The sequence below is a fragment of the Rattus norvegicus genome, chromosome 1 (assembly GCF_021556685.1).
Source record: "Rattus norvegicus strain SHRSP/BbbUtx chromosome 1, alternate assembly SHRSP_T2T, whole genome shotgun sequence".
In the NCBI taxonomy this organism is placed as follows: domain Eukaryota; kingdom Metazoa; phylum Chordata; class Mammalia; order Rodentia; family Muridae; genus Rattus; species Rattus norvegicus.
In genome coordinates this window covers 252,523,097-252,537,368 of record NC_141534.1, presented here as the reverse complement: position 1 = coordinate 252,537,368, position 14,272 = coordinate 252,523,097, and the positions used below count along the sequence as shown (strand labels likewise).

At 45.6% G+C, this 14,272-nt stretch overlaps 1 protein-coding gene across 51 annotated transcripts in view; it reads left to right on the top strand.

Moving 5' to 3' along the window:
• Nucleotides 1-14,272, top strand: part of Sorbs1 (sorbin and SH3 domain containing 1) — a 222,725-nt gene that overhangs the window by 150,397 nt on the left and 58,056 nt on the right. For all 51 annotated transcript variants that reach the window (XM_087590829.1, XM_087590755.1, XM_087590767.1 and 48 more), the window contains 3 exon segments: nt 8,621-8,668; nt 8,773-8,902; nt 11,228-11,342. In XM_087590829.1, the coding sequence (XP_087446955.1) occupies nt 8,621-8,668; nt 8,773-8,902; nt 11,228-11,342 (293 nt within the window).

Sequence of the window (14,272 nt, the reverse complement as noted above, 5' to 3'; positions counted from 1 at the left end):
GTTCTGGGAAAAGCTGCTTGTACCTAGAATGTCACCCAGTGTACCGGTGGCTAGGCAGTGACTTCATGAAGCTGAGGAGAGAGACTTGCCAGCTCCTGCAGTTTCCCACACTGCACCTGATAGTCACGGGTCCCTCATGGCATGTGTCCTCAGGGTGTCTCTTTTTAATTGGGAATGCCTAAAGGGGGATTTGTGCATATGTTTAAGCATCAGTCTTAGTAAGATGTCTTGAAAAGAAGATCTGGACCAAGCTAGGAACATTTCATAGAAGAGCTGACTGGGAATTTGATCTGATATGGAGAACAGCTATACCTAGAGATATTCTCTTTTGGGGGGTTGGTGGGGTGGGAGTTGGGTGGGGTACAGGTGTCAAAGAAGGTTGTAAATAGTGAGTAAGAAAAGCCACTTGGGAGAGATCCTGCCTCTCCCATGGGATGGCCTGACGTCTGTCCTAGGCGGGCCCTTGGCTTCCTTCATATGCTTGGCTGTGATGGCACGGCAGGGTTTCGAGACTGGATATCAAGCTTTTACATCATTGGTTACTACAAGGTACAACTCTGGTGACAGCAGTGCCTGCTTTCCGTTAAGCGTGAAGTCTGGCACAAGAGGAGGTAGGGCCGCTGTGCTTAGAGACGTAAGCAATAAGAGATGACTGGACAGCCTGTCGCACATTTAGAAGTGGATATGTATGTCTGTGTATGCACAGATTTTTTACAGAGACCAAAACCAGAATATATGTCCTTAAAGAATAAAAACTAAAAAAAAAAAAATTCACAATAATGAAGGTAATTAGAATTCAACACAAGTGTCAAAGAAGTTGTCTTCCCTAGAGATCTTTTAAAAATAGGGTAGATTCTGTCTCACGCCCCCGTCCTGCCTAGATGACATGTCTAGCAGATTGCTGATGTATTTAATTAGATAAAGTCTTTTTACAAATGTGAAAAACACGTGGGAGCATCTTTAAAAATTGCTGGCCTTGAATTACTTTTTTTTTTTTTAAGCCGTTCAAGAGGTGTTCTGGCTTTCGGAACCCGTGGTTTTGGCGGGGCCAGCAGCCATGTCTGTGAGCAGAGACAGCCATCCTTTGCTCTGTTCATGGTGCCATTCCTCACAGGTAGCTCCGGGACTCACATGCACAGAGAAATAGAGATGGTAGAGGTACATGCCTGTCATCCCCGTGCTCAGGAGGCTGAGGCAGGGGGATTACTGTGAATTAAATACCAAATCGGGCTACATAGTAAGTTTTTAGATTAGCCGGGGCCACATAGTGAGACCCTTCAACAGGGAGGTAGGGAGGAAAGGAGGGAGAGTTGACCAGAGAGAGAACCTAAAAATTGGAGCCTTGGGTCTCACAGGCCTGGGGTTGGGGGCAGGGGGTGGGGGGCTCTTGCTGCTGCTGCTGCTGATTGTAGTTTAGGATTTGGAAGTAGGATTGTTGGTAAGAAGCCTATTAATGCCTGTGTGAGGGCTAGAACATTTGTCTGAATTATAGCTGTAAACACAGTACTTTTTTTTTTAATGACACTTACAAGTGGCTCAAAGCTGAATGTCCTGGTCAGCAGGGGTCCTGTGAGCATATGTTTATACTGGCTTAGAAAGCTTCCACTTTCCTGAGTGAACACGTAAGCTTCTGGCCAGAGTCTGGAAGATAAACAGGATGACCACGTCTTAATGGGGCTTACATGTACTTTAAAGGGTGGGGGGGAAGCCCCGTGCGTTATACCAAGGAGCAATCTGTGCAACTCATAATCCTTAAGCGAGCTTGGCAACGCCCCTCACCTCCATCTACTCCCCTCTGAAAGGCAGCCTTTCTGCAACCTCAAGTTCAGCTTTAAGAGACAGCAGAGGGGTGACTGCCACTCACCGAGCTTCCGCCCGATACCAGAGCTGCTTAACTCCCTCTTCACCCGGGATATTTATAAGCTACCCCTGGTACATACATAGCAAACATTCACTGATGATAAATCACAAAGACATTCGTTCTAAAATAGTCCTTCAGCACGCATGTACTTTTACCATTTATCAAAGATTAAAACATTTTTATACTAATGAGAAAGGTGCATTAATTAATTAATTAATTAATTGGCAGAGTCTCACTATGTGGCCCTGGCTGGTCTAAAACTCATTATGTAGATCAGGTTGGGCTCCAGACTCACAAAGATTTGCCTGTGCCTAGCTCTCGAGTGCTGGGATTAAAGGAGTGTGTACCGCCATGCCCAGAACTAGTTTGTCACTGAGTTCAATCTTAGCTGAATATTTGGTATCAAAGAACATAAGCTGTCTTTGGTGTTTCTCAGAGTTGATCAGTATTTTGATTTTATAGTAACCAATGCAGAGACAAAACACATAAACACAAAGTAGTCCAAAACAGAAGAAGTATGTCCGGAACCATTTCAGAAATTGGAGGAAACTCTGTCGTGAACATTTAACATTTTTTTTTAAATGAAATTCAAGACAGCTCAATTCTAACTCAATATTCTAAACTCAATATTCTAAGTAATACAATCCCCAGATAGGCGAATTTGCCACTTAGATGCTGAAGAATGGTGATAGGAAAGTATTTAAGGTACAGTTAAACCGTGTGAGTATTAAGAGCAGAACACTTTCTCCGTACAGTCAAACACTGCAGCTTGGTCTGAGCTGGGGCGTTCCAGGCAACCTTGGGGTTGCGTGGTGTGATAGCATACACAGTATACATACATGTTGTGTGTTCCCAACCAAGGCTGCAGCGGAGCAGTTTAGTGCATGGCAGGTGCGGGAAAGGCCTTAGATTTGTCACTTTTGACTTTGAATTAGCAACTTCAGCCATGGTTTAAAACTTCATTTCCAAATTCTTCAGAACCCCCTCACTCGGTTAAGTGGTCCCAAGTCACAGCTTTTAGAAGCTGTTGTTATACTGCGTGAGGCGCTGTGCTGAGTACGTTGCCATGGTTTACCTCATTTCCATCCTCCCAGACCCCCACCAGACGAGTCTGAAGAAACCCGGGTGGGTTAGTGCGTGAGCACTCGCAAAGTCACACAGGGAGTGGGAGAGTCGGGATTCAAGCCTTGGACCTTCTAGACTCGGAACAGGGGCTTTTGTTCTGCTGATCCTTCTCATGTTAGACCTCGTGCATGTGGTTGCCTCCTCCTTGCCAAGAACTATCTGACAACGCATGGTAGCTTCTCCTGAGTCAGTCCTGCCTTGTCTGGTAACATGTGGTTAGGAAAAGCTCCCCAAGTGGTGAGACCATGACACCAGAATGGCAAGATACCACCAGGACCAAGGTACTTGCCGAGATGCAATCTGACGGCTTGGATTTAGGGCTGGAGAAAGGAATGCAGATTCAAAGCTCCGGCCTTGTAAGAACAACTGACTTGGCACGTATCATCAAGAAAGCAGGATGCTTTTGCACAATGCCCCAGAACTACAGCAAAGCCAAGTAGCCGATAGGCTACTTCGTGATCCATGGCTTGAACCACACTGCAGTGAAGGGCTCTTGCCAGAGGGGAAGTCACAGAGCAGCTTTCCTCCTGGTTCATGACCTCCACTAGAACCATTTCTGACTGGAGGTCGAGACCGCCAAGCTCTGTGGCTGTGACTCATGGTGCCACTTCTAAGCATCTCTGGGTTGTGTCACAGGGTTGTGGTGTCCTGTGTTCTCGCTCCTGCTCCAGCTTGCCTTAAGGCAAGGCTTGCAGAAGGCGGGTTTTCTCAGGCACAGGCATAGCTGAGTGAAAAATAGCTCTCCTAGCTGTGCAGGATTTCTAAGAATAGCCTTATTTTGCTCGAGTTCTAGTAAGTTGTTCTGTGGTGAAGATGCTTGGCTCACTTGTGCCTCCTGCCCCAAACTTTTGCTGGTCCTGCCCAGGGGAGGGGCCGAGCGGCTTGCAGCAGTCACCTTTGCTCTCCTTATGTGAGCTGCCCAGAAGGTCTCCGCCCAGCATGTGCAAAAGTCTTTGGTCCTCAGGATAGCTAAGAACTGAAGCATTGATTGCCTTCCCACCTCGGGACCTGGAAGGCTGAATGAAGTTGGGAATGGTGAGCCCTCCCTAACCCGTGGGTCTCTCTGGCCTGTGGGTCTCTCTAGGCTTCTGGTCCCTCTCACCTGTGAGTTCCTCTAGGCTTGGGTCCCTCTTGGCTGCTCCCTTTCTTTCTTTCTCACTTCACCAAACTTTCTAAGGAGTGTATCTTCTGTAGCTACTCTCCACCCTCTTGCAGCCTTTGTTTTCTGTCCCTTGATACTTGGTAGTCTTAACAAAAACACACAGAACCTGTTACTCTTCTAGGAAAGCCCCTAGACTTGGCATTCTTGTCTTCCCTATCCCCCTTCTGCTTGTTTTTTCTTTGCCACCCTGATTCTGTCTTTTTGTTTTGGGGGTGGGGGTTTGTTTGTGACTTCCATCTTCTGTCCCTGCTCTTGCATGAATAAAGACTAAGAAGGAATTGTTCGAATAACGGAATAAGATCATGTTAAAGTGGGCTGTTATTATTACAAAAATAATTTTGGGTTTAAGACCTAAGAGGCGGGGTTGGGGATTTAGCTCAGTGGTAGAGCACTTGCCTAGCAAGCACAAGGCCCAGGGTTTGGTCCCCAGCTCCGGGAAAAAAAAAAGAAAAAAAAAAAAAAAAAAACAAAAAAAGACCTAAGAGGCACTAGCTGGAAATATAATGACCCACAGTTTGGGGCTCTGTGGATGCTGCTTTTGGCCAAGCATCCCATCCCGCTTTGTCAGTTTCGTAGCATTTTAAACAGTTTTGATGAGCACCCTCTCAGGCTGACTTTCAGAATTGTTTAAGTTCTGAAGAGCAACAGCAAAATCAAGGAGGGAAGTTTTTAGAAATTGATTTAATGTCGTTCTTGTGTTTGAGAAGGCAATCAGGCAGCTCCTGACAGCTCTTGGGCTGGTTAGCTATCCTGCTACTAAGGCCAGACTGCCAAAGCCTGGGGGGCTGTTGTTCTGCCAGTACCAGAGCTTGTCGGGGCCTTCAAGGCACCAAAGTTACGTTGGTCACCCTGTGTGTGCCCTGCACAGGAAGTGTCCAAGCTTCCCGGAATGGTTAGCCGGGGAAGTTCTGACCGTTGGTGCCAATGTTTGATGCCAGTTGCTTGCTGTTCCCAGGGGCACAGATAGCATGTTGTCCCATCACAAGCAGAAATCACAAAAGCCCAGCTCGGCTGAGTCCTCTGTGGCATTATTGTCAAGAATCCTTGGAGGATGTAGTGGTAGGATTTGCGTTGCTAGCTTAGGGAAGATTGAGAAAGGTTCTGCTTCATGTATCTCATGGTTAGACACAAGCACATGTACAGATACTCTATTTGGCCAGCTCTAGCAGGACTGGTAGAAGGATGGCCTCACACTCGGCCTCCAGTCCTTGGTTATTCTAACTGCATACCCAACTTTCTCAGTGTGGACTTGCTTGCCAGGAGAACATTTCAAACAGGAAGTGCAGGGTATAGCAATGCTATCTGTCATCCCTGGAGGCCAATAGGAGGCAAAGTGAATGTGGTGGAGTTACTCCAAAGGCTTGCCTAAGCATCTCCTGGGGGTGGGGGTGGGGGTGGGGGAGGTTGGGAAAAGTAGAGCAAAGGCTTCTAGGCTGGAGAAGGCTTGGCCCGTGGTGCCCTTCAGTTTCAGGACACCTTTCTTGGTTGGCTCATGACTTTATTAAGAAAAAAAAAAAAGCAAACAGACAGACAGTTTTAGTCTCCATGCCCAGAACTGGAGATACAAAGGTGAATAGAGAGAATGTAACAAAGCAGCCACCCCTGTCCCAGGAATGAAGTGACGACATCAGGAAGGTCCCAACTCTATCTCTTCTGTGTGTCCTGTTCTGTCCTGTCCTTTTCTTTCTTTCTTTCTTTCTTTCTTTCTTTCTTTCTTTCTTTCTTTCTTTCTTTCTTCCTTCCTTCCTTCCTTCCTTCCTTCCTTCTTTCCTTCCTTTCTCTCCTTCTTTCTTTCTTTCTTCCTTCCTTCCTTCCTTCCTTCCTTCCTTTCTTTCAAGATTTATTTATTATATTTAAGTACACTGTAGCTGTCTTCAGACACACCAAAAGAGGGCTTTAGATCCCATTACAGATGGTTGTGAGCCACCATGTGGTTGCTGGGAATTGAACTCAGGACCTCTGGAAGAGCAGTCAGTGCTCTTAACCACTGAGCCTTCTCTCCAGCCCTCTTTCTTCCTTCTTTCTTTTTTGGTTTTTCAAGACAAGGTTTCTGTGTGTAGCTCTGGCTCTTCTAGAACTTAACTCTGTGGAGCTGACATAAAACTCAGAGATCACCTGCCTCTGTCTCCCAAGAACAAGGATTAGAGGTGTACGCCCCCACTGCCTGGCCTATGTATCTTTTTACTGTGTCGCTGAGGGACATTTTTCTTAATGACCTCAGGCCCTGGTCTCCTGTTTATAGAATGAGGGGTTTGTGCCTTATATAACTCTTCTAGCTGTTACTAAATAGTTAATAATGGGAGTTTGCATTGTCATTTTCATTTATAAAATGAGATAAAATTTTCTTGTAATAGAGATGTAAAAAATTGTGGACCTTGTCGTAATTGCTGAAGTTGCTCAAATTGATCCATTTGACATCTGCATGCTTTTATGGAGTCTTTGAATTTAAGTCCGTGTAAGACATGGACATGTGAACACTGTAAGACGTGAAAAGCTCACTCACAAAGACACCCTGGCCATGTGTAGCTTAGGGTGAATGAGACTTCCTTTCCCACCTGTACCCAGTAATATCGTTAAAAATATCAATTATAGGGCACTGGAGAGATGGCTCAGTGCTTAAGAGCGCTGACTGCTCTTTCAGAGGTTCTGAGTTCAAATCCCGGCAACTACATGGTGGCTCACAACCATCTGTAATGAGATCTGCTGCCCTCTTCTGGTATGTCTGAAGACAGCTAAAGTGTATATAATAAATAAATAAATCTTTAAAATAAAAGAATTATATAGCCTGGCTGATATCACGCTTTATGTGAATACACTTTAATACATATTTTAAAGTATCTTTAAAATAAATCACTCCAAAAGCAAACAAAAAGCTGGCAACACAGAAGTCTTCAGAGCGCTTTTTCCAGAACTGTATTTCTGATTCCATTTCATCTCCCCACTGCCCCATTTTCAGAAGCTAACATACATAAACTTAACATACTCTGTTTGTAATAGTGAAAGGCGAGTGGATTTTGGTGATGCAGGCCTGTAGTCCCAGCACTCAAAAGGCTGAGGCAGGAGGGTTGTAAATGAGAGGGTAGCCTGAGCAACAAGTAAGACCCTCCCCATCCAAGAATCCTAGTTCCTGTCAAACCTTGGTGATGACCAGTTCTTATGAGAGCAATGGGGGCTGGAAAGAGGGCAAGGTACCCTGGTACCTGATGTCTCTGTTTTAGCTAAGGGACACCTGGGACTGACGAAAATGGGAAGAAGGGAAGGGACGGAAAGGTAGGAGCCGTCTTTGCCGACCACTATACTCAAAATAATGCTAGTACCAGCCCTGTTTACATTTCATAAAACATTCTGGCCTTTTCTGCTTAGATACGTGATGTGTCCAGAAACAAGGACTTGATGAACACCTCCATTAACACAGCGTATCAAATCCCTTGACTTGTCTTTGCTGGGTAGCTCATGTGCTTTGCTCAAAGAGTGGTGCAGATTTTAAGGGATTGGTCTGGTCTTCATTCTAGGTGCATGTGCCCTAAATTTAAATGAGCAAGATTTTCAGGCACTCGGGGGGGGGGGGGGAATGATTAGGAAGGATTATCATGGATGTCATGACTAAATACCTTGTATTTGGGACAGATTTGTTTTGGGAATCAGTTCCTGTAAATGGGCTTGTTTTCTGATTTTTTACTATAAAAACTGCAGCCTGCTCCGTGAGGCATTCAGATCTTTTCCTGGTCATCTCGGAACCCAGAATGTAGTTTACCAAGGGGGGTGTGCGCGCATTCCCGCAGAGCCCATCACACGCCAGAAATTCATGTGAGTTTGACTTGTTGCAGACTTGGTTTGGATATTTACCCCGAGCAGTGCCCTCACAGGGCAGACCTTACATCAGCCGTGGCAGTGTTGGGTCCTGAGAAATCTATGTGTGGATTGACATGTAATAAAAGGCTGACATGTAATAAAAGCAGATGGTGATGTGGACTTTCTTGAATTCTTGTTAGCTGCCCGATCTCTTTCCCAGTTCTGTTATCTGAAGAACATACAGAACAAATCAAAGCTATCGTAGGGAGCTAGCAGCCATCTTCTTTTGATCTCTTCTTTTTACCCAGTAGCAGCTCTGAGGCTCAGAAAGAGGTGGTAGCACTCATCAGGCCAGACCAAAGACTGAGCATCGAGTGGCTGGATCTATGTCAGCCCCTGCTTCTCAGACACACTACCCAGCCTTCCAGATATGGTGGCGGGCCCTCTCTTTGTGAGGAGTCCTGTCCCTGTATGTTTCCTGGTATCTGGAAGCATTTTCCATCAAGTCGTGTTGGATCAGATAGATTCTGCAGTGTACGCTGTATGGCGTTAGCCCCTGGCTTGAGTCCTCTCCCTGCTGGGTCCCTGGAATGGCTGGATGAGGTGGGGCTTGGTGTGCCACCCGGGTTGTCTCATGTTAGTCTATCCCCCCCCCCTGATTTTTCTTTCTTTTTCACTAGATGATGATTCTGACCTGCACTCTCCTCGATACTCCTTTTCTGAAGACAGTAAGTGACTGAAGCCCCTGCTTGTGGGAGAGGAAGCGGGGAATAGTGACAACCTCAGGGTTTAGTTTTCATTTGAGCCTAAAGTTTTTTGTACTTTTCTCCAGCAAAGTCTCCCCTTTCTGTGCCTCGCTCAAAAAGTGAGATGAACTACATTGACGGGGAGAAAGTGGTCAAGAGGTCTGCCACACTCCCCCTCCCAGCCCGCTCCTCCTCACTCAAGTCCAGCCCAGAGAGGTAAGTGCTTTCTTAGATGCTCATCCCCAGTGTCTGAGGCCCAGGAGTCTCCTTTGTTAGGAACAAGAAACTCGAATCCTTGCACCCTTCAGCAGTGACTTAATCTGAGTCTCCATATCCTTATCTCTGAAACGAGGATAAAGACAGCGTGAGTCCTCCGTGAGAGATTGCACTTGACCTTCCTGTCCCCGCCTGGCTCATAGCATGGCGTAATTAATGTCAACGATAATTACTGTAACCTTTTCTCTATTTAAGAGAAAAAGATTGTAGTGCTCCATTGAACCCAGAGCCTTCATGAATACCAGGCAGGCGTTCTCCCATGGAGGTCATCTCCAGGCCCTCTTCCTTCACCTTTTCCTTTGAGACAGCATCTCAATAAGTTGTCCAGGCTAGCCTTGAACTTGCTCTATATGTAGCCCAAGTAAGGGCTTAGACTCTCAGTCCTCTTAGCTCAGCCAGCAAGCAGTTGAGATTGCAGGCCTGTACTATCAGGCTCTGTTATAACTCTAGACTCAGAAGTTCATTTGCATATTCATAGCAAAGACTGCAATATTAAAATGCAGCTATATTCATGAATTGACCTCGTTTGCTGCCACCTGGACAGGTGTCCCCTGTGTTTTCTGACCCCAGCTTTTGCCAATCTCCAAAAACTAAATGGTCTGCGCAGATGAAACTTACTATTTTTTCTTACATTCACATCCAGTTTCATACTTCTGTATCTCCACGGGCAAGTGAATGGCTGTTTTAAATGCCCCACATGTGCCTGATACATCTACCTGATGAATCTGATAATTAATAAAAAAGGAGTGCTGGATATGCCATGAAATTATAGGTGTCTTCAGTAAGCACCTACTGGGTACATTCTGTGCAGATGGACATTCTGTCCAGACTTTACAGGAGAATATACAAATCATTGTCCTCTCTTCCAGAAAGTTTCATGAAAAACGAAATATAAGCATAGTGCAAAAGCGCAGCAGTGTTCCTGCATAAAAAGTTTGCAGACAGTTTGCAAAGATCCATGCATCCTTCGAGGTCCCATCTCTTGGATGTCAGGCTGATAAGAGGGTTTAAGAGGTGAAGGTGCTTGGCACCAGGCTTCAGCCGAGTTTGATCTCTGTAAGTCACATAAAAATGGAAGAACCCACGCCATTGACTTGTCCTTCTGACTTACTCATGTGTATCATGACATGTGCGGCACGAGCACACACACACACACACACACACACACACACACACACACACACACACTCTCTCTCTCTCTCTCTCTCTCTCTCTCTCTCTCTCTCTCTCTCTCTCTCTCTCTCAGGGTCTTAGGGCTATTGTTGCTGAGATGTAAAGCATCTTGGGGAGGAAAAGGTTGATCTCACTCACAGTTCCACAGAACAGTTCCTCAAAAGCAGTGAGGGCGAGACCTGAAGGAGGACAGGATCCTGGGGGCAGGAGCTGAATCCGAAGTTGTGGAGGAAAACTGCTTACTGGCCTGCCTTCTTAGCCATCTGGAGACCACCAGTGCAGGGATGGCCCCGCCTACAATGGGCTGGCCCTCCCCCAAAATTTATTAAGAAAATGCTATATACCTGGATCTGATTGGGTCATTTTTCTCAGTTGAGGTTTCCTCCTTTCAGTTTATTCTAGCTTGTGTTAAGCTGACATAAAATTAGCCAGCACACAGATAAATAATAAACTTAAAAAAAAAAAACAACAACAAAAAGCAAAAACTCTTTGACCCAAACTGAGATAACTATGTAGGGGGTTCGGGCACAGAATAGGAAGAAACACAGGGCATGGAGCTGGTGTTCAGTGAGGACTGCTGTGGACCTGGCACGTGGCCACAGAGGTCTCCATGTGATAGTCAGACAAGCTAATGCTCCAGTAATGTCCAGTACTGAGATCACCTGGGTAGCCAGGGTTTGAACCCCAGTCTGGCGGCTTGAGGACCTGTATCTGTGGTCTGCAGAAATTGTGTGGGAGTTCAGGCGTGTTTGGGGGAATGTTACAGTCATAAGAGACAGAGCAAGGTGAAAGACGTCTTTCCAGGGGAAGCCCTGCTGCCTTCCCCTCCCTCCCACCCTTTCCTCTCCATCTCCATGTCCTGGTGTCAGGTTTTGGGCACAGGGTGCCTCATGCCCCTTGTGAGCCAAGACGGGGGATTTAATTGGGTTGTTTTGAGAACCAAGCTAATACAGCTGAATTGCTGGCCCTGGTTCCAGTTTTGTGCTTCAGATAGACAAATCCTTTGATTAAGACTACAGCCAATCAGGTTCAGACCTTGTGGGGAGCTGGTACTATTTTCATGAATATAGGATTTTTTTTTTCCTTCTACAGAAACGACTGGGAGCCCCCAGATAAGAAAGTGGATACGAGAAAATACCGAGCAGAGCCCAAAAGCATTTATGAGTATCAGCCCGGCAAGTCTTCCGTCCTGACCAATGAGAAGATGGTAATGTGCTTGTGAAAGGTCTTTTGTTTGCTCTGCCCCTGTTTTCTACTTCAGATGCCTTGTGTAGTTAGAGCATACTCTTCCCCCACTTGAGATAGGCTTGTTTTGTTTAGGACAATGGAAAAAAAATTGAAGTATTTTCCCCCTCTCTGCATTTCTGCAGGTCTTCATAAATTAGTCCCGAGTCTGCTTTTAAAAAACTGTGGTCTTTTTTTTTTCTTTTTTGTGACTCTGTTGTTCCATTTGTGCGTGGTTTAACTCATTTTAATTTTTCTACTAACAGCGATGGATCTCACTTAATTTGGTTTTTTTTTTTAGGAAAAAAATGTACTTCTTTGTCAAACTTACTGAGTGAGTAAAGGTTTTTTTATTTTTGTAGGCAATTCTGGTTTGAAATGGATGAATATTACAGAAATGACCAGTCTGGCATTAAGATCCTTCAAAGATAAATAACCAGGGGAACGTTGTCACTTGGAGTAAAGCCTCTAGGCTGTTAGATTTTTATCTCTTAGGTCTCCTGTCTTTGATTGGCAGTGTGTTGAGAGGTAACTTATAAAAATCAGTTTGGCTTATTGTCCTTACATAAATTCACATCTCTAGAAAATTAATGTAGGGGGGGAAATGTGTGGAAATTTCAGGCTGCCGTGGAAAAGCAGCCAGTTCTGCGAATAGGAAGGCTTTACAAACTGCCACAAATTATGCCAGTCGTGTTTCCTTTCACTCACCCTTCATTAGAAAAAGCTTGCTCAAATTTTGGAAAGTGGTGAAAGAGATTCTCAAAAGCTGCATCAGCCTCACAGCCCTCCGGCTGGATGGCAGGAAGGAGAGAGGCCTCTCCTTAAGAGCGGCAGCCTGCTGTTCTACGGGTTCTTAAGGGATAATTGGTTTGACTTTTTCTGAACTGAGATGTGATGTCTTCATAAGTGCCGGAGTGATTTTAATTAGGAGAAGGTCACCAGTTCACAGAGACGACTTTAGAGGTACCATTCTCGGTGTTTGCTGGGCACCATGGGTATTTGAAGCAGGCAAACTGAATGACTAATGTTTCCCAGCTTCGGTGGGAGTTGTCGGCCTACAGGAAGTACCCCAGACGTAATAAGTGTACGTGGCCTTCAACCCAAGGAAAGAAAGCCACACTCTTTAGCAATAAGCAAGTAGTTACAGGGTTTCTGGAAGCCTTTGGGTGCTTTTATTTGGGCAGTGGCCATTCATAGTCCTGGCCTTTACTGAAGGCGAGTCCTCCTTCTTAATGTTGTCTTTGTTTCCACTTCCTTCTCTTGGTCTTAGTTGTTTCACCTCTATACAGAACTAAGAAGACGACATTATTTTGTGTTCTCCTTCAGTATCAGTTCTTGGGATCATTGGAATTATTTTTTACAAGTGCTGGGCAGTGTCCCACGGTGCCCCATGATGACCGTCTTTGGAGTGGTGGAGACTGCCCACGAGGACAGCAGCACACCATCTGGTGTCTCAGTACAGGAGCTCCTCTGTAGTGCTCCAGGCCTGAGTCCCACCCGTAGTGGCATGTGGGCACCTGTCCAACCGTTTAATTCAGTGCCCTTCACCCCAGTTAGCTCCCTCCTTCCAAAGACAAGTCATCGATTTTAAGGAGAAATTTCAGTTGAATCTTAATTTTTTTTGACAGTGGTTGAATTGGCCCATTATGTTTGATCTTTTTTAAAATCCTGCTATTTTAATCATGTGGACAGAAAAGCTGCTGTGTGCATTTCAATGTGAGCCTTTCACAGTGTGAGCCTTGCCTTTTGGTATTATCTGGCTGGCCAGAATTTCAGCAGCACCCCCACCCCCATTCATATACTTTTTGAAGGGAGCTAAAGAATCATTTCATTATTAAACGTGTAAACGGGTGACAGACGTAGAGTCCGATTTTATTTTAGTTTGCTTTGTCTCTTCGTGAAGAAAGAGAAACTCCACTTTTCTCTTCTGTTGGAGGTGCTCAAGCTTGCTTAATTCTGCCAGTTCAGGGAGTGGGTCCAGGCAGAGCTAATTGTTACCATCAAGAAGAATGTTAACTTACACAGGCTGTGGGGCCCTGGAGCCTGCTCACACTATGAGCCCATAAGACACCATTACCTTCAGAGTCCCTGGGTGACTCCCATCCTAGATGACCTGTTTGGCATATTCTTAAAGGTCTAAATACTTCCTGTGTCCCTATCTGTAAGTCAGCCTTTCCTCTCCGGCCTTGTTCTTAGAGATGTATTGCCTGATCCCTACTGTCAGGAATGTCTAGGTTTTACTCTTTTACACTTTTTTTTTCCTCTCTGCTGAAACCTCCCACAGGTTATAAGCTTCATTTAACCAATACATAGATAAAGCTTTGCTATGCCAAGCCCTGGGCTAGATGTGGGAGTTTATATTCCATGGGTGGCAGCAAGGACAGATGTTGAGATATCACAGGCACAGAATGGATATGGAAGTGTGAACCAGGGATTTGCCCAGCTCTGCCTCTCCCGTTACTCTCAGTACGAGGGTGAGTGGGGCTAGAGCACAGTTTACAGAGTGCTGGATGAGTCACGGAAGGTCTGAGTTCTGGGTTCCGATCCTGACTACCATGTGCCTTCAGGCCGTCATTTAACCTTCTTGAACCTCAAGGCTTTGATTTGTGCCTAGAAAGAGCATCTGGCCCTCCAAACCTGGTGGAGGACCAGGTGATGAGGCCGGAGGAGTAATATGGGTATGAGAGCCATGAAACTGTAAAGCACGGTGTAAGTGAACACACCACGTTCAGATGATTTACCCAATGAAATCTGAAGCTGGTCTCTGGCCCCTGTTCAAGCATCAGCACTGTCTTTGAGGAAGTGGCACTTTCTTAGCATGCCACCTGCCCCTTCGGTGACTTTATCAAGCTGGAAACAGAGCAGCCTACAGCAGCAAGGACCAGACCCTGGCACTGTGGAAGGGCCATGGTT